Below are 27,269 nucleotides of genomic sequence, written 5' to 3' on the forward strand. Positions count from 1 at the left end.
CCAGTGTAAAACAGCTGTTTTCTATGTGAATATGTAGTAAAGTGTCATTTATTCCTGTGATCAAAGCTGAATTTATCATCATTACTCCAGTCATCTGTGTCACATGATCCTTCGCAAATCATTCTCATATGAGGATCTGGTGCTCAACAAACATTTATGATTATTATCAGTGTTGAAAACAGTTGTGTAAAAAAAAAAAAGTCATTTTCCATTTCAGAGAAATGCTGTTCTTTTGAACCTCATATTCACCAAAGAATCCTGGGGAAAAGTGAGCATATTCAGCATAAGAGACTACTTTAAAAAAAATATATATCCCAGTCTGAACTGTAGTACTGTAAGGCTTTTTGAATATTAACACCTGAGCACTCTTGTGGGTTTGCTACTGTTACAATTAAAAACCGTAGAACGGTAAAAACATGACAGGCAGACACGATGTAAGCAACACAGCTACAACTAATAAAATTGATAATGGCTGTGTGAATTATCAAGAATTGACAATAGTCATCGTTGGTGGCACCGAGGGGCCCCCACATAAAAATCCGCTTAGGGCCCCATGAAGGCTTGAGCCGGCCCTGGGGTGAGTAAATGATCAGCAAAAGTTTATTTAAAAGTCAACTAATCCTTTAACACAGATATTCCCTTGTGTAGGTGAATTCAGGGTGATTGGGACACTTTTTGCCATTGAGATGACTTGGAAAAAGTGTCCTAATCACCCTGAATTCACCCTGTGTTTATTGATATTGATTAGTGACGTTAATATACCAAAATATATTCATAATGTGATGTCACGCAGGGACACTGCTGTACGGTAAATCATAGTTTTTACTTGCAAAAACCATACATTTGACATTTTTACAATGAAGTGATGTGAAACTTCTGCAGTTTTGTACAGAATTGAAATGCTCAAGTTGCCCAAGTTGTTTGCTGGTTTTGTTAAAAGAAATCTGTCAATAAGTTCAAACTAAAATCCTGTCATTTACTCGATCATGTTGCTCCAAACCTGTATGACATCCGTTCTTCTGTGGGACATAAAAGAAGATATTTTGAGAAATGTCTCGATGTTTTGTTCTTTTGGTCCATACAATGGAAATCAAACTGTTATGGTTACCAATATTCTTCAAAATATAAAGTCATACAGGTTTGGAAGGACATGAGGGTGAGTAGGCTAAATTACAATATTTACATAGGCTACAAATCATTTCCTCATACACACACTAAAACTCTTTTCAAATCATTATTTCCGTTTAAATTTCCATAATCACTTAAAATACGTTATTTATTAATAATAATAAATAACCACTTGCCATTTATTTTAAAGACTGCACAAGCTCACTTTTTATGTTAAAAATGCAACAAATGTTTGTTGGGATTTAAAAGATAATGGAATAGCAAAAGGTTTTTCATGATTTTCTGGTAACATTTACTAGTTATTGTGAACATGCCTCCTCTAAAAATCACTTTCACTCCAACTGGTTAAAAGTCATTGCAAAGACGTCTGTCAGATTTCCTAAGATATTTTGTGATCATAAGTGTGGCTTGATGCTCCAAACACTTTTTAGGCATGTGTAAAGCGTTTGACGTGCGTTTTTATCTCTTTGCATATTAATGAATGACATCACAATAAGAAAGAAAGGCTGTTTATCAAACACCCAATTCTTAGACCCCCTAATGAGCAACCAACCACTATAACTGGGACGGCATGAGTCTGGCACGGAGAATCACAATTTCCCATGCTTATTTCCTTCCCAACAGAAGATGCCTTTGTTTTCTTTGTTCAGATCAATGACAGATTCCTGAAAGAGAGGAGTTTTTTTTTTCTTTGAAACGCGTCTCACCTGACCCCATGTGAATACTTTATGCAAGGGAGGGGCGGCGGGGGGTGTTCCCGTGAAACATCCATTTTGTACGCAATTGTGACTCAGCAAAAGTGCCTTTCAAAAGTCGAATGTCCACAGCAAGATCTGTGTGTATAGATTTGTTTGCGTCGGATGCTGTTATTTCAAATGAGCTGTTAAAAAAAAGTCTGTTTCAGGAATGATGGACGCTGTGTTTTTTGGGCTTCTCATACTGCAAGTTCTGACACCTGTTCTGTCCTACCCAACCGGGGCTCCAGCTTCAACATGTGTGGATATGATGCCGAGGCATGGAGAGACACAGGCCCAGCCAAACCCTGCGCCGTACACCATCCAGGCAAGCAGCACTACTTTCCAGACGGGCCAACCCATCACAGGTAAGGGACCATTTGGAGCAAACACGACGGGGTCACTGTTTTAGAAGACACATTTCATAAATTAATTCTTGACATTCTACATGCATGAATTCTTCCAAGATCTGTAGCCTATCTCAAGTTCTCACTAAACTGTATTTTCCATATTTGGAATACCAAGAATGTTTTATGTAATGAAAAACTCCCTCAATCAAGAAATAAAAGAGCATTGTCCGTAAATGTATCAGGGGGGAAATAAACAGAGATGACTCTGCATCTGTTACTATGAAATCTGGACAATTTATTTTGCAATTTGATTTGTACAGTTGTGGCCAAAAGTTATGTCTGGAATAGGAAAATTAACATCTTCACACTTTATTCAAATGTTATTACTAAAAATAAAATAATAAGATTTTGTAAGCATATTGCATAGTTGTGCTTGGAGTCAATGGTTTTATATGCAATGAAACATGCCAAATAATAAGTTTGGCTATAGGCTGACGTACAAAGAAATTATGAACACATGCAGAAACAAGAGAGAACCAACAAAATATTAATAAATTATTTAATTATTTAAGTTTTTATTTCATTCTTTGTTTCTTTGTTTATTTCTCTAAAATAAAACCTGTTGCTGTAGTTTTGCTTTTTTGCCAAATAATTCAGTCAGATAAATGCCTTTACCAAGTTAAGTGTTTTGTTCTTACCTCATATTTCATATATATATATATAGATAGATAGATAGATAGATAGATATATTAGTGCTGTCAAATCGATTAATCACATCCAACATAAGTTTGTTTACATATTATGTGTGTGCTGTATATAATTATTCTGTATATTTGAATACACACATGTATATTAATACTGAAGAAATATTTGCATGTATATACTGTATATACATTTATATAATTTATGTTATATATAAATATTTTATATATAAATGAGTGCTGGGCAATCGATTATAAATAAAAAATAAAATACAAGTAAAATAAAAGTTTGTTTACACATAATATATATGTGTGTGTACTGTGTATAATTATTATGTACATATAAATACACATACATGCATGTATATATTTAATACATTTTTTATATTAAGATAAATTACTATTATTAGTATATATGCAAATATTTCTTAAAATATATACATGAAGGAGTGTATGTTTATATAATTATACACAGTACACACATATGGATGGCAGGACCCAAGGTTTCCCTTGTGTGAGTGGCACCAGGGGGCACTATGGGAAGAAGGCAAGCCAGCGGAGGCAGGGGGATGCTCTGGGCAATGTTCTGCTGGGAAACCTTGGGTCCCGCCATCCATGTGGATGTTATTTTGACACGTACCACCTACCTAAGGATTGTTGCAGACCATGTACACCGTATACGGTATTTTACGTTTACGGAGTCCATGCCTCGACGGGTCAGGGCTGTTTTGGCAGCAAAAGGGGGACCAACACAATGTTGGGATGGTGGTCATAAAGTTATGCCTGATCGCTGTTTGTGTATATTACTTGTAGGGTCATTAAAAACTTGATGCCGGAGGGGATATATCACAAGGGCCTGAAATGGGGTTGAAGTGGTGATAGGTCACTGATTTTAAAGTGTTGTTTGTCAGTTGTAATCAAAGGTCCAGACTACAGCGGTGTGCTCCTTGAGGCTCGCTCTGGATCCGACACAAGTGCAATAGGATCCTGGCAGACTCCTCCAGCTAACACAAAGTTCTTAGCGGTAAGGCTTTATGTATATCTGATAGCACACGTACATCTCGGAGACGTCTATTTGATGTCTGCATTGACATTTACATCCACTTTTAATCATTTGGAATTATTAGACTGCAGTGCACCCCTTACAAAAAATGACCATGGTGATCAAAGTTTCCATGCAAACTGCAATGCATGAGGGACTTCACATGTCTAGCCATTTTGTACGATTTAAACTGACTTCCTTATTTTTGTTTTGGTGGTGTAACCAGTATATGATAAATACACTGCCTGGCCAAAAAAAAACAAAAAACATGGCATTGTTTGGATGTAAATTGGCAAATTCTTAAGAATCTATGATTGGATCAATGTTGCAGTGATTATGTTTCTAGCATGTTCTATTTTTGGCAAACAAAAATTTTGGAAATAACATAAGCGGATGACAGCAGAAGCCTCGACACATTCACGACCCACATCACAAAAATTTGGTAAATGTATTAACTGTTGGTCATATACACTTGTGTTTCCTATAGTGTTCCGGAAACCAGCAAGGTGCCATCACCCATTCCAACACCAACATAAAAAACAACTCCACCGTCTATACCTGGACTCCACCAGCTACAGCAAAAAGCGTCTTCTTCATGTAAGAGTGAACAATTACAATACTACGCGACTGTAGGCCTACTAATGATAGAAGTTGTAGCTAGTTCAAGTTGTGAAAAATGTTGATATACGAATGCTTTTCTCTCTCTCAAATAATTTATAGAAATGTTTAAAACACTTCATTATTTGTCCACTGCTTCCTTAGGGCAACCGTAGCCCAGCAAAAAATTGTGTTCTGGGTTGGTGTGAAGTCGCAGACTCTGACCCAAAGTGAGTAAGAATGGAAACAATAGAGGATATGCATTGATGTCAATTTCCTGCCGGAACACCCGGACCCATTTCAATTCTGCACAGAACGCTGTATTTCAAAGCGATATGGAGAAGATTATGATGATAAACGGTTAGAGATTAGGAGGAAACTCTGGCTTGACCAAACAGAAAGGCTCTAGTCAAACTGTGATATTAATTAAACGCTATTGGCTTTTTAAAAAAAGGGGAGGAGCTGCTAACAGCTTGAGCCGTTTCAGGGGAAATCACGTCAACACATTGAATAATGCTGAGCGTTTCAAGGCACTTCAGTGGGCCTTTAAGTAAAATTTCTAGCTTTCGGCGGACCACCTTCCGTATTCAACTTACGCAGAAAATGTAACGACTCTCGCAGTTCAATGTTAGTCAGCGCGACATCACACGTCAAGTTCGTAGAGAGAGCTTTAGTCAGTCCATTTTAAATTCTGGTTTTGGCCGCCTCTGAAAGGGTCAAACCGTAGATATTACCTGAGAAGTTCAAGTAAATACGCTAAAAAAAATCTGCGCTCATTCAAGGGTGCATTTATTGCATGGACGGAGAAAGCATGGACGCCTGCAGGATTTCCTCAGGGTTTTTTATTTAACACTAAAAGTTAAATAAGCATAGCCTAACTCTTAGGCTACGCACCTTTCATTAAATAATATAATACATAATACATTAAATATTTTTTTGTGTGTGCCCATTTGCTCAAATAGCAAAAGAAAAACGCTACAATAGTGATTTCACAACTTTCAAAAAGAGGGAAAAAATAGAGTGAGATTGATAACGGCAGTCAAAAGAGAGAAATCACTCCCATAGACGCTGTATTAGAAGCACCCTCACAGCAGCGGTAACTAGTTTTTTTTATTTGATGCAAAAGTAATAAAATTCAAAGTATTAGTGTTAAAAATGTACATATATATTTTTTTAAATGAAACTACAAAAAACATTGCAGGATTTACGATATTGATGACCGTTAAAACGTGTCATCACAGTCTGTGTCTATACTGCCAACATGACATCATGACTTTGCGTAAACATACACGCCACTTTCTAAAGCCAAATGGCGTGTTATCTTTACGCATTTTGAGCTATCTGCGTGTATGTCTACGCCATGTGATTCCGCGTGTATGTGTACGCCGAAACGAACATCATCTCCGCGTGTATGTGTACGCCGTGTGATTCCGCGTGTATGTAAACGCTGTGTGATTCCGCATGAATGTAAATGGATTTATAAACATACTAAATTATGCGTTTTTGAAAATGTAAAAATGCAGAATGTTTCTTGTGATGGGTAGGTTTAGGGGCAGTGTGTGTGTGTGATGGGTAGGTTTAGGGGTAGGAGCAGTGTAGGGGGATAGAATGAAACGGCGTTGATAAACACGCTAAAAAGCGATTATGCGTCTTGATAGCACGCCAAAATGGCATAGCGAATTGGCGTGTCATACATATGCTATTTCATGAGATCAGTCTGATACTGCAGTGATGGGTAGTTATTAGGGGCAGGGTTAAGAGGTCAGGTGATTCGTACGAAATCATATAAATTGACCAACTCGTCAAATAAGTACGTTTTAGCAAAAATCGTACAGATTCGTACGAGTGAGGTCATACAAATTCATACGAATTAGCCACCTCGTAAAATATGTATGAATTGCCGTGAGATTGGGTTGGTGCCGCAGAACGAGTAAAGCCTCCTCTATCTCTAATGTAAACTGTAAAACAGCGTAATAGGCCCTCTTTAATGACATTTCGTTCTTTTGTCTCCTAACAGGTGGAGGAGGAACATCGCTTGATGTTAACAATAGTGCTGAAAGAACTGCCACACCTTTCCTGATGCTTCTTGTTGTCCTGCTGGCAAATGTTCAATGTCTTGTTACTTAAGCATGATCTGAGTAAATTATACTAGCTCAGTTACTCAGTAGACAATTTTAATCCGCATTAAATATTTAGACACACAATTGTATTGGTCTGACGTATATTTAGCGTATAGTTACACACAAAAAATTTAATAAATAAAATACACTACAATGTTATTTTGTGCTATTGATTTATTTAATGCCCAGCTGAATGTACAGGTGCTGGTCATATAATTAGAATATCATTAAAAAGTTTATTTATTTCACTAATTCCATTCAAAAAGTGAAACTTGTATATTATATTCATTCATTACACACAGACTGATATATTTCAAATGTTTATTTCTTTTAATTTTGATAATTATAACAACTAAGGAAAATCCCAAATTCAGTATCTCAGAAAATTAGAATATTGTGAAAAGGTTCAATATTGAAGACACCTGGTGCCACACTCTAATCAGCTAATGAACTCAAAACACCTGCAAAGGCCTTTAAAGGGTCTCTCAGTCTAGTTCTGTAGGCAAAACAATCATGGGGAAGACTGCTGACTTGACAGTTGTCCAAAAGACGACCATTGACACCTTGCACAAGGAGGGCAAGACACAAAAGGGCAAAAGAGGCTGGCTGTTCACAGAGCTCTGTGTCCAAGCACATTAATAGAGAGGCGAAGGGAAGAAAAAGATGTGGTAGAAAAAAGTGTACAAGCAATAGGTATAACCGCACCCTGGAGAGGATTGTGAAACAAAACCCATTCAAAAATGTGGGGGAGATTCACAGCTGCAGAGTGGACTGCAGCTGGAGTCAGTGCTTCAAGAACCACTACGCACAGACGTATGCAAGACATGGGTTTCAGCTGTCGCATTCCTTGTGTCAAGCCACTCTTGAACAACAGACAGCGCCAGAAGACAAAAAGGACTGGACTGCTGCTGAGTGGTCCAAAGTTATGTTCTCTGATGAAAGAAAATTTTGCATTTCCTTTGGAAATCAGGGTCCCAGAGTCTGGAGGAAGAGACTCAATCCACATTGCTTGAGGTCCAGTGTAAAGTTTCCACAGTCAGTGATGGTTTGGGGTGCCATGTCATCTGCTGGTGTTGGTCCACTGTGTTTTCTGAGGGCCAAGGTCAACGCAGCCGTATACCAGGAAGTTCTAGAAAATCTATGGAGTATTGTGAAGAGGAAGATGCGATATGCCAGACCCAACAATGCAGAAGAGCTGAAGGCCACTATCAGAGCAACCTGGGCTCTCATAACACCCGAGCAGTGCGACAGACTGATCGACTCCATGCCACGCCGCATTGCTGCAGTAATTCAGGCAAAAAGAGCCCTAACTAAGTATTGAGTGCTGTACATGCTAATACTTTGCATGTTCATGATTTTCAGTTGGCCAAGATTTCTAAAAATTCTTTCTTTGTATTGGTCTTAAGTAATATTCTCATTTTCTGAGATACTGAATTTGGGATTTTCCTTAGTTGTCAGTTATAATCATCAACATTAAAAGAAATAAACATTTGAAATATATCAGTCTGTGTGTAATGAATGAATGTAATATACAAGTTTCACTTTTTGAATGGACTTAGTGAAATTAATAAACTTTTTGATGATATTCTAGTTATATGACCAGCACCTGTATATTATGCCTGGTGAATACTCTGTTGAAAAATCTAGAACATTATACTGCCGATTGTACAAAAGAATGGACATACTGTAGTCTTTTTTAATTTAAAGTCCCTCTGTGGTGAAAATCAAGTTTTTAATGTTGTTTATATGTCTATGTGGCGTTTTTAATATGCTTTAAGACAAACCATGTGCAAATTCAACACCATTAGTACCATTTTCTCCTTAAAACTGCAGTGAAAAAAAGGCAGTTTTGAAATCGCTGGTGTTTCTGACATCACAAACGACATTGTAACCAATCACGTCAGCGCGTGGGCGGGCTTTTGCATATCATTAACTATTCTCTGAAGCAGGGGAGTCTCAAGAGAAGCCAGGTTATCCTGCTATATTTTTCTGTTGATACGGGTCCGTTTAGCAATACAGCAATTGAATTGTGTATATGATGTATATTACGATGTTATGATGAACTATGCCTTTCTCCACTGACGTTCAAAGTGTTTCTAAGGATTCTGATTTTCAAAAAACGGGAACATGGTTTGTAACATTAGCAACACATTATTATTCGCTGTTTGAAAACATAGCCAAGCAAAAGGCTAATCATATTAATTACCATTATGTATCCGACGTTGTAGAGAGCAATTCATATAATGCATTACATTCTGATACATCAACTTTGTAGATGAGCCTGTGCGAGTGAGTAGAGGCGGGGCTAATTCGCATATTCATGTTTTCCATATACTAAATGAAGCTAGGGTGTAGTAGAGTTACATTCAAGCTATTTTAAAGCATGAAAAACGTTTAAATATGTCATTTTGGTGATCAAAGATGAGTTTTAAGGGATACAATTATTGACTACAGAGGGACTTTAACAAACTTAATTATTTTAAGAAAGAGACACGGAGAGGATGGAAGAAACAATGACTCAGTTGCTTGGGCCATTGGTCAAATGTACAATTTTGTTTTGTTTGTCTGACCAATGGAGGGCTTAAGAAGTGCTTAGGACAGGCAGAGTTTGAAGGCCCTAGTAGTGGATTATTATTTACGGTGACGCATTGCTGCCACATACATATCATTTTTTTCACTCAATTATGTGGTAATAACGAGATATGTCGTTTATCTTTTCTCCTAATAACGAGATCTTATGTCGTTAAAACTACATCATTTTGTAATAATGAGATCTTATAAACGACATCTTTTCTTGTAATAACGAGACCTTATGTTGTAAAAACAACATAATTTTCTCATAATAACGACATATATTTTCTACTAATAAGGACGTGTTGTACAGTGATGTCTACAAATTATGCTTGTATCCACATTAGAGAATTTATATAGCCCATGTGCATTTGTCACACTTCCATGTCTGAAAAGCAGAAGCAAGTTCAGCGTAAAATAGGCTCTTCCGCTGCAGTGGCAGTGTCCATAGCACGAAAGTATTGTAATTTATTGATGTAGCCTTCAGTTCATAACAGCCACGGGTAACAGGTGCCATGGATCGCTCATGTTCGCATCAGTGGCATAACTTTAACCTAGAAATTACAGACCCCGGTGCACAAATAGGCTATCATAACTATCTATAATAGGCCTACTGTAATATATTGTATGTTATACTGTAATACATATATTCTAGAAATGTATTAAAAAGAAAGACACTTTCAGCCTTATTCAAAGGCCGCGGAAACATGGGTTCAGTGGGTTCGTTATGCACGTCAATCCATTCCCGGCGTTCTTATTTTGCTTCTTATGTATTAAATATACAGGCAATTAGTTTATGAAACCTTGATCAAAATTAAAATACAATTTATAGAAAACGAAATTCACTTTAAAGAAATGATTTCTGCAAAACAACAATAAAAATCATGTCTGACCACTCCATGTCTCCAAACATATTGCACGTTTTATAGCCTATACTCATGTACTCAGTTTTTTTTACCACTTCGTTATTTTGGCTCGGAATTTCATTTGTTGGAAATATGAACTGAATTTAGAAAGTAAATTTGAAATTAAAACCTTTGCGTTTAATAAACAAAATACATTTTTGAAGCGTTTGGAACGTAGCCTATTTAGATTCATAGTTAGGCTATATGTTTAAATATTAGCCTATTATATTATTGTTTTAATTTCATATGTTGATGATGAAAAGTGAGCAGCATGAGTAAGATGTCTGGTGACATGGAGTGGGGTCAGACATGAATTTTATTTTTTCTTTAAAGTGAATTTCGTTTTCTAAAATTGTATTTTAATTTGATACAGGCAGCGGATGAGCCTATTTTACGCCGAGCTTGCTTCTGCTTTTCAAACTAAATACATTAGTTTGTATTTGGGCTAAATACATTCTCTAATGTGGATACAGACATGTACACACATCACTATACTATACATCACATGCCCTTATTAGGAAAATATATGTCGTTTTAACGAGAAAAATATGTAGTTTTAAGGCATACGATCTCGTTATTACGAGAAAAGATGTCGTTGAAGCGACATAAGATCTCGTTATTACGACATAATTGAGTGGAAAAAATATGTATGTGGCAGCGATGCGTCACCGTAGTTTTCAGTGTTATGCAGATGCATTGATGATTCAGTTATGCAGATTTGGGTGTCATGTTTGACACTAAGTGTCATTTCAAAATCAATTATGGAACCTTCTTACTGAAGACAAAAAATGTAGTTGCATTCATAACTTCAATGCTGGATTACCGTACACAACATGACCATCTCCATTAATAAAACTAACCCAGGAACCTCAGGAGCTCTGACCAGGTCCAGAAAATGTGATCGCATTAGTCCAATGTTGGTGTCTGGATTATATCTGGTCAAATGAACATGTGTATGTCTGACTCTGTACCTATATATTTGCAATAAATATGTGTCAGAGGTTGTGCTGGCTGACAATGGAGAAGATTTTACATTTTATGCCACACTGTTTTTATTCCCCTGTAAAACAATTCAAACTCCATTAAAGCGGCTATGGAACTATGTTTATATATTGTAAAAAGTGATATACCACATTGAAATTACATTGAAATACTGCTTACAGACTACCGCCTACTGCTGTGTAGAACATTAATTTATGTTGCCTATTTGCAGCAGTGCATTAGATTTAACACAGGAAGATAAGAGTAAACTGCAGCTTACATATTTTGACCTCTGATGTAAAGATGTAAATAGCTTGCTTAAAAAAACACACAAAAAACATGTTTTGGGTGTGCCTGAACTTTTATTACCTCTGTTTTTATAACAAATATTCAATCAATAGCATAATTTGAAAGCGAAAACACTCAACTTTTCAAAGAGTAATATGCTACATTGTTGGCACAACATCACTGTGTTGCTACCCTTTTACCAGGCTTTCTTCCCTCTTGATGAAACAGTAGCTAGCTAAACAGTCAAATATAAAAAGATTTATAAATATAACAAAACTGTCTCAGGTTGTGTATGCAACCCTGAGAATGGGAACAAAAGTCAAAAACAAGTCACAAACATTTTTAGCAACATTAAAATAACATTTTAGTATAAAACAAACCAAATTGATCTACAGATGAGCAGGTAGTGTGACAAAGCGACACAAACAATACCAGACACTGAATGAAAGGAAATGAGAAACTTGAGTAAACATGATGATGAACAGACGGACAGGTGTGCTCGTTATGTCCATGGTAACTAATGACAGGTGGGAAACTAGAACAAAGGGATCAGATAAATCAGATATAAAGAGAAACAAACTAAAAGTCCAGGAAAATTACACCAAACAGAACATGACAATAGCAGGGTCACATATTTATACCATTGTACACTTAATATTGCAGGAATAAAAATAATACAATTCTTAATTTAGTATAAATGAGAATCCATTATATTTTTATTAAATATATTTTGAAATAATTTTATTTGTGTATTCTCCACTTTCATTTTAATTTCAGTTTTAGTCATTTTGTTGTGTTTTTGTCATTTTTATTAGTTAATGTTTTTTTAAGTGTGTTTTTATCCATTTTTATTCCAATTTTATTGCAATTTTAGTACCTCAAGCTAAACTAAACTAAATAAAAATAAGAAATGTAGCTTTGGCAACAAGCTGAAATATATATATATATTCAATTAATGCTTATTTTATTTCAAGTAAAAAAAAAAAAAAAATGTTTTTTTTTTTATGGTTTTAGTTAACTATAATAACCCTGATTCATACTACTAGCTTACTATTCCAAACCAGGGTTAGTATCGTTAGCTAAAACTAAAACTATTTTTAAAAAGTTCTATTAATTGAAATAAATCTGCAATAAAATATAAATACTAGTTGAAAAACTTAAAACTAGACAAAAATGTGAAACGTTGCCTTGGCAATAAACTGAAATAAGTTTAAGTTGAAGCACTAAAATTATTAACTGGATATAAATAAACACTAAACTTAAGCTAAAATAGCAATATTAAAAAAATTATAATAATTAACATAGTTTAAAATATAATAATAAAATGACAAAAGCACATAACGAAACACTAAAATAAAAAGACCATGAAAATTGAAAATATAAAATTGAAAATATTAATTAAACTAAACAAAAACAAAAAACTAGAGGTAGATCATAACCTTGTGATAAGATTTTAAGGTATTTAAGAAAAGAAAAAAAACTGCACATAGTACACAACGTAATACACAGATTTAAACATTTTTTTCTTCAAATAGTGAACTCTATGCAGCGTTACATTTTCTTCTTGATCTCGTCGTACAGAACCAGGACGATGGATCCACCGATGCTTCTGAGCACATTGGACCAGGCGCCCTTGAAGAAGGCCTTGGGACCCTCATCACGTGCAGTCTTCCTCCAGCAGTCAATCGAGCCGCTGTACATTATGTCAGCTAAAATAAAGGAATTAAACACTTAACATCATGACTTTCAAGACTGAACACAACCAAACAAACACCAATTTTGGATGTAACATATTACCTCCTTTACGCCCAGACTGCATCATCATACATCGACGTACTGTGTCAAAGGGATACGATATGAAGCCAGCGACAATGGTGACTGTGTGAGCAATCATCCAGCTGACCACGATATGAGTGTTCTGTGGGTCGGGCAGCATGCCTGTAAAACACACATACAACCAAATACCAAAATGGATGCCATTGACCAATAAGGGGGTCACAAGGATTTTTACGATAGCTTATTAAAACAATCTTCAGAACGCCTACATTTTCAAGGTGTAATGAAAGTGCAAGTCTATTAACAGGAGAACAGAAACAACTGTCCCAAACACATGTGAGGAAGTGTTGAGCAATAACAGCTCTGATCCAGTGTGTTTTTTTTGGCTAAAGCGAAACAGATAAACTCAATTTCACATGTTGCGTGTTATAGCTTTCCAAAAATGAAAATTCTGCCATTTTTACTCACTCTCATGTCGTTCCAAACCCTTTTGTTCATCTTCAGGACACAAATGAAGATCTTTCTGATGAAATCTGAGAGCTTTCTGTCCCTCCATTGACAGCTACACAACTACCACTTTGACGCTTCAAAAAGTTCATAAAGAGATAAAACTAATCCATATGAATTGAGCGGTTTAGTCCAAATTTTCTGGAGACTCGATCGCTTTATATGATGAACAGATTGAATTTAGAGTTTTATTCACATATAAACATTGATCAACTCACACATCAGTTGTGGTAAACGGAAGCTCAAGCATGTTCGCTTCATGTGCGAGAACCAATGAGATTCATTCTCGTGTTACGCATCACGTTTGAGCTTCAGCAAGAACCAATGAGATTCATTCTCGTGTTACGCATCACGTTTGAGCTTCAGCAAGAACCAATGAGATTCATTCTCGTGTTACGCATCACGTTTGAGCTTCAGCAAGAACCAATGAGGTTCATTCTTGTGTTACGCAGCACGTTTGAGCTTCAGCAAGAACCAATGAGGTTCATTCCCGTGTTACGCAGCACGTTTGAGCTTCCTCAAGAACCAATGAGGATCATTCCCGTGTTACGCAGCACGTTTGAGCTTCCTCAAGAACCAATGAGGTTCATTCTTGTGTTACGCAGCACGTTTGAGCTTCAGCAAGAACCAATGAGGTTCATTCTTGTGTTACGCAGCACGTTTGAGCTTCAGCAAGAACCAATGAGGTTCATTCTTGTGTTACGCAGCACGTTTGAGCTTCAGCAAGAACCAATGAGATTTATTCTCGTGTTATGCATCACGTTTGAGCTTCAGCAAGAACCAATGAGATTTATTCTCGTGTTACGCATCACGTTTGAGCTTCAGCAAGAACCAATGAGATTCATTCTCGTGTTACGCATCACGTTTGAGCTTCCTCAAGAACCAATGAGGATCATTCCCGTGTTACGCAGCACGTTTGAGCTTCCTCAAGAACCAATGAGGATCATTCCTGTGTTACGCAGCACGTTTGAGCTTCCTCAAGAACCAATGAGGATCATTCCCGTGTTACGCAGCACGTTTGAGCTTCAGCAAGAACCAATGAGGTTCATTCTTGTGTTACGCAGCACGTTTGAGCTTCAGCAAGAACCAATGAGGTTCATTCTCGTGTTACGCATCACGTTTTAGCTTCAGCAAGAACCAATGAGGTTCATTCTCGTGTTACGCATCACGTTTTAGCTTCAGCAAGAACCAATGAGATTTATTCTCGTGTTACGCATAACGTTTGAGCTTCAGCAAGAACCAATGAGATTCATTCTCGTGTTATGCATCACGTTTGAGCTTCAGCAAGAACCAATGAGGTTCATTCTCGTGTTACGCAGCACTTTTGAGCTTCCTCAAAAACCAATGAGGTTTGTTCTCACACATCAAGCAGGTTCAGTTGAGCTAAATTCAATCTGTTCATCATATAAAGCGATCAAGTCTCTTCAGAAAATTTGGACTAAACCGCTCAATTCATATGGATTAGTTTTATGATTAGTTTCACTCTTACTTTTTGAAGCGTCAAAGTGGTAGTTGTGTAGCTGTCAATGGAGGGACAGAAAGCTCTCAGATTTTATCAAAAAGATCTTCATTTGTGTTCTGAAGATGAACGAAAGTCTTAAGGGTTTGGAACGACATGAGAGTGAGTAATTAATGACATAATTTTCCTTTTGGGGTGAACAATCCATTCCATTTAATTATGTGCTTCTTTCAAGACTCAAGATTCTTACTAGATAGTAAGTGCCCTACTGTTTCCCAAAAGATAATTTTTATTAGGGCCCAAAGCGCTAATTATTATTTTTTTGTTCCTAGGATTTGAGGGCTTTTGAGGCCCTCGTTGGCCATTAGGCATGGGCAAAAGGCATGGCTGTAGTGAGGGACTTTGAACAGCCTCTAGAGTCCGAATGATGCTGCCAGTGTGCATACACATAGAAAACAATCTACTCAAATTTTAATGACGAGGTGTATTGTTTTGCAAATCTCCTGGTTAGACGACATAGTTAATGAGTTATAATCCACCAAATTGGCTAGTGAGTTGATTTGTGTTACCCGCCACGATTGATTTTCAAACCCTGCTTCTCATCAAGCCGGACAACTTTCAAAATTAGTCATTAGCTCCGCCCAACAGGAAGCCCATTTTGGATTTAATGTGAATTTAACGGAAGTTGCGATAGTCTTTTCTTCCCTCTTGTGACGTATATCCAAGTAAAACAGCTTCTGAAACAAGAAAAAAAGTAGGACTGGACTTGATTTTGGCCATGGGAATTTGATTGGATGGTGGTGGATCTCACGTGAGTGACAGGTTGCCCCGCCCTCACGCCAGTAAACATCATAGAAGAAAAGAGATGTTGCTGCAAGAGGGAGGGGAAGATATTTTGATTAATGACTACGAGGCCACATTAATTGTTGTTTTATAAATAATGATGTGCATGGATAAATAATGTATAATAAGTAATGCAAGGTTATGCTTTATTTTACAATTTAACAAAGTCTTTCTTACACTGTAAATTAATTATACTTTTATGTATTGAGTAATATTAAGAAACTATATGTACTATAGGGATAGGGTTTGGTTTGGTTAAGTTGCGTCTTGCATGTAATTATGCTTCATTTATAGTTATTACTATAGTCACTAAATGTAACATACCGGTATGCAACAATGACACTAAAATAAAGTGTTACCAAATTAAAAAAAATCTGCTTCACGCAATTTATGTATATCAATTCAAGTATAACCATCTGCAATATTGGCCCATTGTTTATTTATTTATCTTTTTTAATTTAACATTTCCATTTTGATTTGGTAACAAGCCTCCGTGAGGAACTGTAACGAATCCAAACATGAATCTCGACTACATTATTTGCATAATGTGGTTATGTGGTTGCTGAATAAATGCATCTGTGTCAAAATACAAACTTTGCATATGAGTGTGCGTGAAAGTGCACTATTTTGATTCATCACAATTAAAATTTGAGTAAAATAATGCAAATCATGCTAGTCATGGGGCAATCTGCCTTGTGTCTAACCCTAAAAGCCTTGAAAAGCTACCTTTTGCAGTGTCATAGATGCCGAAGTATGCCGCCCTGTAGATGATGATGCCTTGCACAGACACGTTGAAGCCCTGATACAAGCCCTTCACACCATCAGACCTGACGATCTTTACTAAACAGTTTGCAAGGCCTGTGAATTCTCTATTTATCCCAGCCTTTCCGACATCAGCAGCCAAACGGGTTCTGGCAAAGTCAAGCGGGTAGACGATGCACAGAGACGTGGCTCCAGCGGCACCGCCGGAGGCCAGGTTACCAGCGAAGTACCTCCAAAACTGGGTACGGCTGTCAACACCATCCAGGAAAATCTTCTTATACTTATCCTTGAAAGCAAAGTTGAGAGCCTGTGTTAGGAAGTACCTAATGACATTGGCCGAGTTGCCTCTCCAGAAGGACAGGAAGCCCTGCTCCTTGGGAATACGTACTAAACAGTCTACAATACCTTTGTATTGTTTGTCTACTTCGATTTGCTTGCTGGCATGCTGGATCTGTAAGAAAATGGCACAATTTTTCAAACAATCGATGTACAAGCACATCACTTCTCACATCACTCAAATTCTCTGCATGACCTCGTCACCATGTTGCAAGACAAGTTGTCAGACAAAATATTTCAATAGGCCCAGTAATATTTCTTTCATATTTTCATTTTCATTATATTAAGTGCTCCGATCTTTGAATATTTCGATTTTGTATTTCTCGTTTCGTGTGTCTTTGGATTTATTTTATTATGTTGTGATACTTTGTACTGTCGTTTTGGAGATTTATACATCAATGGGATCATTTCCTGGTAAAATAAAATGCAAATAAAAAAATAGTGGGAGCCACGCCCCAGGTTAAGAGTTGAATTACATAGAGTGCGCACTAAAAATACCTTAGGCCTACACCAGTGGAAACTGAGCAAGTCAACAAAAACAGATTGTAATCTGTTTTGTTGTGTGATGATATCATTGTAGCAGTAACTCGTAAAATGTAGCCTACTATAGGCCTACTATAAAAATCTCTGAGCTGCTGACTAATTCGTTATTGCAATCTTGGTCGCACCTGAAATGATGCATTGCCATTATCATGAGCAACTAAATTAAACAATACCCCGCTCATTCAAGAAAATGCATGTTAAATGATAAAGTTCACTTTAACTTTATGCTGTTAGACTGATAGGCTACACAAATCAAACTGTTTGCTGAAATATCAAAACATTAACAACAACACTGAAATATGGTGAAATATAGTTGTGTCAACCAGATGCGCCTGAAAGTTTTGGCTCCTGGCGAGTTTTATTTCAGAATCCTTATTGGTCCAATATGTTTCTATTACAGGCCTATTATAAAGATAAAGTTATGTAGTACCCTATATATCATTAAGACCTAAAATGATCTTATACTAATGAACAAGGCTATATAAATTAACATTAATCGATGGAAAAATGCGTGAAAAATATATAGCCTAGGCTATTAATTGACTAAAATGATACCCGATTTAGAATGTTATAGCATACTTGTGTGTGCAGATATGCAACTTTGATGTAAAGCGTACCTGAAGGAGCAGCTTGACTCTTTCTATCGGCGCAACTGCAGTCTCAGAGATCGCGGCGGCGATTCCACCTGCCACAAAGTCCTTGGCGAAGGATATAGCTGTCTCACTCATTGTTGCTGTTGTGTGATGCTGCTGGCTGTACGGGAAGGTTGGTAGCCAAACCCATCGAAATGAGCGAATTTATAATGCCCTTTCTAAAGCCTCGATCGCGAGATACAGCGGGAAGTCCATTGTTGTTATTGGTCCATCTGTCCTCCAGGGAAGAGGAAACCCGACCTCTGCTCGGTGTATTCGATTACACCATAGACAGTAAAAGATTGCACCTACCTTCGAGGAAAAACCAGTCAGACCAGCTCGACCTGTGTTTTGGAACAGGGTAGGTGGTTTTCAAACCTGTCCTGGAGGCACCCCAACCCTGCACATTTTGTAGGCTATGTCTCCCTTATCATACACACCAAATTTAGTGCTTGCAGTCTCTACTAACGAGCTGATGAGTTGAATAAGGCGTGATTTAAATGAAGGAGACACACAAAATGTGCAGGGCTGGGGTGCCTCCAGGACCAGTTTGAAAACCACTGGATTAGACCACACTAAACCAGCGTAGTTTGATGCTGGTTTCTAAAATGGCAAGTTTATTTACTGTTAAAGGGGCTATATGTAGAATTCAGAAACCCTTGTTATAGCAATACCGGTGGCCGTTAAAGGGATAGTTCACCCAGAAATTAAAATTCTGTCATTAATTCCTCACCCTCATGTCGTTCCAAACCCGTAAGACTTTCATCTTCGGAACACAAATTAATCAGAGAACTTTCTGTCCCTCCATTGACAGCTACGCAACTACCACTTTGATGCTTCAAAAAGTTTATAAAGAGATCATAAAACTAATCCATATGAACTGAGCGGTTTAGTCAAAATTTTCTGAAGTGACTTGATCGCTTTATATGATGAACAGATTTAATTTAGGCTTTTATTCACATATAAAGCGATCAGCGAACATAAACAGAAGCTCAAGCGAACCTTCTTGACACGCGAAAACAAACCTCATTGGTTCTTGCGGAAGCTCAAACACTCTAAAAAATGCTGTTGTTTTAACAGAAATTTGGGTCAAATGTGGACAAACCCAACTGTTGTGTTAAAAATTTAATTGAAAAATTTAACCCAACAGCTGGGTTTGTCTAGCCTGGGAAAACCCAGACAACTTCCGGCAAATTTAGATTTGCTCTGCAAGTAGTCTGGCAAAGAGCACATTCAAGCCCATTTCTAAACCCCAGAAATCGGGGCACCAATCAGAAACGTTGGGGCGGGCTTTACACGATGACGACAGCGCAGCGACGTTGAAGCAGATTTGCAGCTGCTGTGGAGCATCACTCGTTCGAATCAGCTATCGCGTCTGTTTTAAGCGATTTAAACTTCTCCTTTTCGTTAAAACCCGAGCAAAGAACAACACTCGAAGCCTTTATATCTAAAAAAGATGTTATCGCTGTTTTACCGACTGGATTCGGCAAAAGTCGTGTGGAAAAACGAATGGGTCTTAGCAAGAGTCCTCTGGTAGTGTTAATGTTTTACAAAATATAGTTTTAAGTCCTTTTCAGGAGTGAATGAAGTTGTTTAAAGCTCAAATCTGTGGTTTATTTATAAAGAGAGCGCCTTTTTTAAAATTTGATCTGCCGTTTTCGGAGTTGTGAGCTCCAGTGGTTCAGCGGCGCTCAAGCGATTATTGAGCCCGTCGAGAGGCGCCTTTCCTCGGCCAGTCCTTCTGCCGTCTGCCGCTGGCTCTGATGTCTCTGTAGTGGTTAAACCGTCTCGTCTTGTGTAGATCTAACGGCTGATCTTTGCTCTCATTAATCTATAATTTGTTCCTAGACAGATCGTTTTATCTGAGGGCAAAGTGAAGTTTCATAACTTTATATTTTTAAGATATTAAACTTAACCGTTAGTCTCCTGGCGCTGACTTTGACTGAATTGCTTTATTTATTGTATAGCTTCTTATACCTTTTACTTATACTTGTATAATTGCTATTGATGATCACACATAAACTGACATTTAACAAAAAGAGACTGGGTTGTGTTTTGTGTCATATTTAATTTATTACAGTGATAATCATAGCCTATATTATGTGTATGTGTTTTTTTTAATGTAAACGAAACGAGGCTGGGTTTTTTATATTTCGTTTTGTTATAAACATGCATTGAAGATAATATGCATTGCTTGCACTACATATACAAATATATACTGAGTGATGCTGTCAAGAGCATAGTAGGCGGACTAGTGTCCTCCCGTCCTCGGGAGTTCGTTCTCCGGAGTCAAACTTGGGAAGTCAGGGACGCAAGTCAGAAGTTCGCGTACGAAATATGTCATAAAACACCACTGCCTCATTTCATAAAAAAATAAAAATTAAACATAATAATAATAGCCACACGAATGTGGTTCAGGCAACGCGTAGCTAGGCCTACATTGGTTATCTTATATATTTAGGCTATAATAAAACGAAGTATAAAACACCCTACCTCTTTTCGTTTACATTTTAAAAATAATATATTAAACATTAATATGTGGTTTAGGTAAGGTGACCAGATTTCTGAAATGGAAACCGGGGACATTTCCTATTTGAGAACACAAGTACAGACAAGAACGCATATGAGAAACGGCCAGTCAGATGTTTCTCCGTCGCTCTGCATACGTCATCTCCCTCATCGCTCTGATTGGTTTGAGGTCTATCCAATTGCGCCGAGAGGCATTTGAGCGTCGTCCGTTGGTGACGCCCCTTTGGAAATGATTTGTCTATGAAGCTTTGCCAGACCATAACTCAGTTACTACTGAGAATGGTCTGGTTTTAACCAGGCTAGGGTTTGTCCAAATTTGACCCAAATTTTGTTTTTAGAGTGAACGTGCTGCGTAACACGAGAATGAACCTCATTGGTTCTTGCGGAAGCTCAAACGTGCTGCGTAACACAAGAATTAATCTCATTGGTTCTTGAAGAAGCTCAAATGTGATGCGTAACACGAGAATGAACCTCATTGGTTCTTGAAGAAGCTCAAATGTGATGCGTAACACGAGAATGAACCTCATTGGTTCTTGCTGAAGCTAAAATGTGATGCGTAACACGAGAATGAACCTCATTTGTTATTGCGGAAGCTCAAACGTGATGCGTAACACGAGAATGAATCTCATTGGTTCTTGCTGAAGCTCAAACGTGATGCGTAACACGAGAATGAATCTCGTTGGTTCTCGCACATGAAGCGAACATGCTTGAGCTTCCGTTTTCCACAACTGATGTGTGAGTTGATCAATGTTTATATGTGAATAAAAGCCTAAATTCAATCTGTTCATCATATAAAGCGATCGAGTCTCCAGAAAATTTGGACTAAACCGCTCAATTCATATGGATTAGTTTTATGTATTTATGAACTTTTTGAAGCGTTAAAGTGGTAGTTGTGTAGCTGTCAATGGAGGGACAGAAAGCTCTCAGATTTTATCAAAAAGATCTTCATTTGTGTCTTTGGAAGGGTTTGGATCGTAATTATTGACAGAATTGTAATTTTTGGGTGAGCTAACCCTTTAAGTGAACTGCAGCCAGCATGATATCATTGCTCATGCTCACACTCTGCACGTAACATACAAGAGACTGAACAAGGCCCCGATGTACTCATCATGTCGAAGCTCTTTTTTGTTCTTAGCTTAGAAGTTGGAAATACCTTTGCAGAACAAAATAAAACAGTAAACAAGAAAATAGCAGTAAAGAAAGCATCAGATCATATCGATATATTTGCACAAGCTTTGCAATTCACCATGTCGACAGATGAGTTAAATTACACTGTTTTTTATACATTAGATCTTTCTATGTGAGACTATAGTGTGAATTAATTCCTTGTCTTTGCATGACGCATTGACATTTCAGTACAGAATGGCTCTTTCACCATGTTCCTGAACATTTCATGTGTCATTGAAAGGAAGCTCTCGGGAGCGTGTGTAAACGTCACATCCTTTCGATTTTCCTGGCAAAAACGTCCGAAGTCCTTCGAATGAAAATCAGTCCACAGGCTTTCATCATAGGAAGTCAGGAAACAAGATCTCGATTTTATGTTTTGTTACAAGCTGTTCACACATTGGCAATAAAAATGCGATGAATACACGAAAATTCTTACATGTAGCCCCTTTAACTGTCAAGTTAACGTTATAGAAGTTAAATCAAATAAACTGCACTAAACATTATTTATACATTATTGATACATTTTATACAATATTGCAGTTCATTCAGGCAAGTAACATCTGCAAATTTAAACCTCACAATAATGAGACACAGTACCACCCAATTTGTTTTTTTTTTTTTTTTTTTTTTTTTTTTTTACAAATGTTTATCTATATTTGCAGTTTATTTGTTGATTCCCAGACTTAAATGTCTCATGTCTTGTATGAAGATGAGTCAAGCATTGCACTAACACAGGTTAGCATCTTAGTAAATTTCATCTCATGTTTAGTTAATAGACCCTTGCTTTAATTCTCTCTTTGCAACCACCTTGTGACAGAAGAACAGAGCTATATGGATCTAGCAGCAGCACAAATCCTCCTCCCTCAGGGGGGTCGTCCCCTTGAGGAACACCTGACTCACGTGGTGCATTACCCAGACGACTACTTCTGAGTATTTTTCCACGCTGGATTAAATATTTCCTCTGCTTGGGTATGGTCCTCGAGGGACCTTCTGTGCATACATGGCGTAAATACTCCTTTAGCATCCACCTTTATAATGGGTGAGGTGGAGGAGAATCTCAACCTCCCCAAATCTGCCCCGGATGTCCTTCCGGAGACCTCCCCGGCCCTCGTCCTGCTCATCATAGACCCTGGACCAGCGTTTAGACCCTGAGTCAGCGCTTGTCAGACAGAGGCCCAGTACGTCCTGGAGCCGGAACTTAGTGACCTGTGACCAGTAAATAGCTGCCTACGGCTCCGGGTGTGTGTGTTCACTGTTTGCAGTGTGTGTGTTCACTACTCTACACTTGGATAGGTTAAATGCGGAGGACAAATTCTGAGTATGGGTTATCATACTTGGGCTACACGTCATGTCACTTTGTCACTTTGGACTTGTTTTGGTCAATCGGATCAAACGTTTTAGCTTTTCCACTTTCGACCACTTCCAGAGGGAGTTGAACACACTTCGAGTTGAATTCGACCGGATTGCTTTGGTAGAGTAAACGCTCATGTGGTCAAAAGCGTTCGAACAGCCACAAAAGACTGGTGTACACCAGGTGTAAACAGGGCCTTTGTTAATTGATTAGTCCAACCTGTTTCTTTTTTTTTCCCACAACCTGTGTATATATATATATTCCTCTGTTTTGTTCTTGGTTTGTTCTCGTTGTGTATCGCCCGGAGCACACCAGGCCGACGGTCGGCTGTCGGGCAGTTTTTGTGCGTCGGCCGACTAAGTTTTCTCAGTGTATTCCACACCGCCGTCTGAATTTGGTCCTCGTCTGCTTTTTTGGGGGCTGATTCGACATGTTGAATGAGCGTCGGAGCTTATCGGTCAGTCGGGCCATCTGATCATTCTGATTGGCTGTTCAGCTACTGCCACGAAAAGGTGTTTCCTCTTACACAGGCGCAGAACGGATGTGCTACTCGGCCGTCGGGTGTCGAGACCATAGACTGTAAAAACATGTGGACGTAGTGTCCGTGACGTCACCCGTAGGATTCTGATGAGAAGTTTTGAAGCGTAAAGTAGGGACGAGCTGGCCGTTGCCATCTTGGCAGCGCGTCATCTTGAGTCGCTCCCGGATAACAGAAAATGGGCAAAAAGACGGGACGTGGGCGGAGCTGAAGTGACGCAATGACTAACAGACGGCAGATAAATGGCTATCCACCGGTCACTCGAAGTGGCCACGCCCTTAATTATGCAGAACTTTAATGCTTTATATAATGTAAACAAATGGAGTTATAAAAAAAAAATTCACCCCCCTCACAGTTGTCATGAAGACCAAAACCACAATTTGTACCAGACTGTAAACATGTTTTATTTTGCTGTAAAGTTGGGCATTTTAACATGGGGCTCAATAAGATTCTGCTCCCTTCTTGGAGCCTGTCCTGTCCAGCCCTAGTGGCCAGTCGGTGAATTGCAGTTTATGTCACTTCCGTATTGGCTTCAAGAGAAACTGCGGGAGGTTGCCACTTGGTCGAGACGCTGGACCCAGACGCTGCCCACGTGAGCAGACCCCGCAGTCTGCTTTCGTCGCCACTAGTTCGTCGCCTTTGGCTTGGTGTGTCCCGGGCTTCTGGTGTTTTGTTCCCGTTTGTTGTTTCCCTGGTTCTCCTGAATGTCTTAGTCTTTTGTTTTTGGTTAAATATAGTACCATTGTGAATAGGCCAGCAGCCATATTGTAACCGGTGTTAGGGCCGATTACCACACTCCGGAGGAGCAGACACCTGAGGATACCAAGAGGCGGACAACAGAATGACTTTCAAAGGCAAGTTTTTTTTTTATTAATTTAAAACAATAAAAACAGTGCTGAGAATGTTCGTGGCTGGAACCCGATTTGGGGTATTCCTCTTCTCTACTGACTCGTGGGTGGGACAGTAATTTCTTCGACTCGTCAGAAGGTGCTTGTAGGACGGACAGAGGCTTCTTCTCGCCTTCAACTTTCCCCACGGACAGAGCAGGTAAGTATTTGGCCCGTGAAGGTGTTCTTAGGACAGCCGATCGAATGAACAGTAGCTTCCTCACCTCTTCTGAGGGACAGACAGTGACGGTGCTCAGACTCGGCTTGTGGACGTGTTCATAGAACAGCCGATCGAATGACAGCAGCTTCCTCACCTCTTCTGAGGGACAGACAATGACGGTGGATCAGGCAATAACAAGTGAGACAGGACCGTGGTAATTTACCCGCCTTTACTCTCAGTCCGTGCGTAGCAGAGCGGCGTCGTTGGGAGAGTTCGTGAGACTGGACTTTCGTGGACGTGAGAGACAGTGCTCGTGGAGTGTGGTACTCGGGGTGCGTTGAGCTCTTTCCCTCCACACCGTACACTCAAGTGGGAACCTGGACACAGCTTTAGACAGATCAATTTGAAGGGATCTTCACAGTCATAAGTCAATATTCATCCATCAAAGTTTCAGAGGGAAACGCAGTCGTTTGATCTCACCACACTTGTGCATAAATCACTCTTATAAATCTTCACACGTGTGCACTTCACTCTTTCAGACACTGCAAACTCACTTCATCTCCACAGTGATTAATCGACTCGTTTCTCTTCTCTCTGTAGGGTGGATGACTCAAGGAATAACGTTTTCAGAAGATCAGCATGAACACAGCAACGATCCTCCCAGCTGTTCCAGTTACTACGCTTCGTTCTGTCAACAAGATCACACACACTGCCCACAAAAAAAGGTTAGTTGCACTCTGGTGATGGTCAATCTTCAACTGTGGTTTTCTCAACGGGTAATCAAATGAAGGGTGCACTTAACTTTTCCTCGGTGAGTCACTCAATATCCTGCAGTGGTTTCCTCTCTCACTTACTTCATTACGTTGCTGTTCGTGGTTTCTTCAGAAAACTCACTAAATGAGCATGCCTCTGGGAATCTCACAGTAGAACTCCGATCCGACATTAAACCGTCAGCCTTCCTCTTTCACCGCCGCTGTCAGAACACACACTGCTGCCTACCCGTCCTCCCACACTGCGCAAACACTGCCTTTTTATGCTCCTTTTCCTGAGCAAATGCTTCAATGAAGCACAGCTGATTTGCTTCAGCTGGCGCTCGTTATGGCCAACACTCAACAGAGCCAGATTTAGAACCAATGAGGAATCTTTTTGGATTTACCAGGTTTTCACCCGGTGACACCATCACCCTGTAGCCCAAGACTGGTTGCCCACTGAAGCTAAGCAGGGTTGAGCCTGGTCAGTACCTGGATGGGAGGATTGCATGAGCGAGCAGGCCACGTTTGGGAACAATTTTCATTTGTCCATGCTGTGTTTGTTTATGAATACAGTATGTATGTAAATTCCTAATTAATGTCTCATGTCTTCTCATTTGAGAATGAATTTTTAACACTTAGCTTTATCAGTTCTCTTTTTTCAGAAAAAAAACACTCCATTGAGTAACTTTTATCTTTGACATTTACAATAAAGGTGTATAATTACTACCTATTGTAGAATAGAACTAAAACATTTAGCTTTTTTCACAATTCGACCAACACAATTCAATCACTTTGTGTTAAACTGATCTGATTCACTCTGCATCAGGTGTTTTTGTCTGTAAAATGATGGTGCATTCACTAACAACAACTAACTACCTATATTGAGAATGCCTGTTTCATGCTTAAAACATTAAGATTTCATGATTCAATATTAAAGGCTTTTTGAAATTATTTACCAACTCCTTTTCTTCTCTATTGTGGCGTATATCTGAGTGAAGCGGCTTCTTGAATGAGAAAAAAAAAACATATTGTGTGATTAAATAATTTCCATTGGGAATTGATTGGATCATTGACTGCAATCTCATGGGGGTGACAGGTTGCTGAGGATAGAGGTTACTGTCCCGCCTTTGCTCTGGTGCAAACATCATCAGAGAAGACATGTTGTTGCAAGAGGGAGGGGGGAGTTATTTCGATTGAAAGATTACGAGGGCGTGTGAATAAAAAATATGATGTGCACTGATAAATAACTGCATTGTTCCATAAAAATTCGATGTGTACAATTTGATTTCATAGTGATTTTAACATGAAACAGGAAACTCATGAATATTCATTGCAACCGAATATCTCAGATATTTTACACCTCTAACATCTCTCCTTACATCTAACAATAAATGCCACACCTAATGCAATTGGCTGTTGTTGTTTTTTGTACGTAGAAAGATTTTGCATTCTTTAATACTTTTGTATAAGCAGGAATATGGAATAAAAAAAAAAAACCTTAGTAAATCTAAAAACTCCTCATAATAATTCTGGTTTTGTGAGAGTTTGATTGCAAAATGTACACTCAAAACAGATACAATATTTTCTTTCATTGTTTATGACTGGTTTAG

General features: G+C 38.5%; 2 protein-coding genes across 2 annotated transcripts; one reads left to right on the forward strand and one right to left on the reverse strand.

Annotated features, from left to right (window-relative positions):
- The first annotated feature begins 1,915 nt into the window (after positions 1–1,915).
- On the forward strand, positions 1,916–8,165 carry LOC307126008 (putative defense protein 3). The gene is made up of 5 exons (XM_079816329.1): positions 1,916–2,230; positions 3,825–3,937; positions 4,443–4,552; positions 4,718–4,782; positions 6,570–8,165. Exons 1-5 carry the CDS (start codon positions 2,035–2,037, stop codon positions 6,677–6,679), a joined length of 594 nt encoding a protein of 197 aa, XP_079672455.1. The 5' UTR covers positions 1,916–2,034; the 3' UTR covers positions 6,680–8,165.
- Positions 8,166–12,968: 4,803 nt separating this feature from the next.
- On the reverse strand, positions 12,969–18,371 carry LOC307124827 (ADP/ATP translocase 3; the record flags this gene model as incomplete). The annotated part of the gene is made up of 4 exons (XM_079814281.1): positions 12,969–13,126; positions 13,215–13,355; positions 16,729–17,215; positions 18,261–18,371. 4 exons carry the CDS (start codon positions 18,369–18,371, stop codon positions 12,969–12,971), a joined length of 897 nt encoding a protein of 298 aa, XP_079670407.1.
- Positions 18,372–27,269: the final 8,898 nt, after the last annotated feature.

The sequence above is a fragment of the Gobio gobio genome (genome assembly GCF_949357685.1).
Source record: "Gobio gobio genome assembly, chromosome: 4".
Lineage (NCBI taxonomy): Eukaryota > Metazoa > Chordata > Actinopteri > Cypriniformes > Gobionidae > Gobio > Gobio gobio.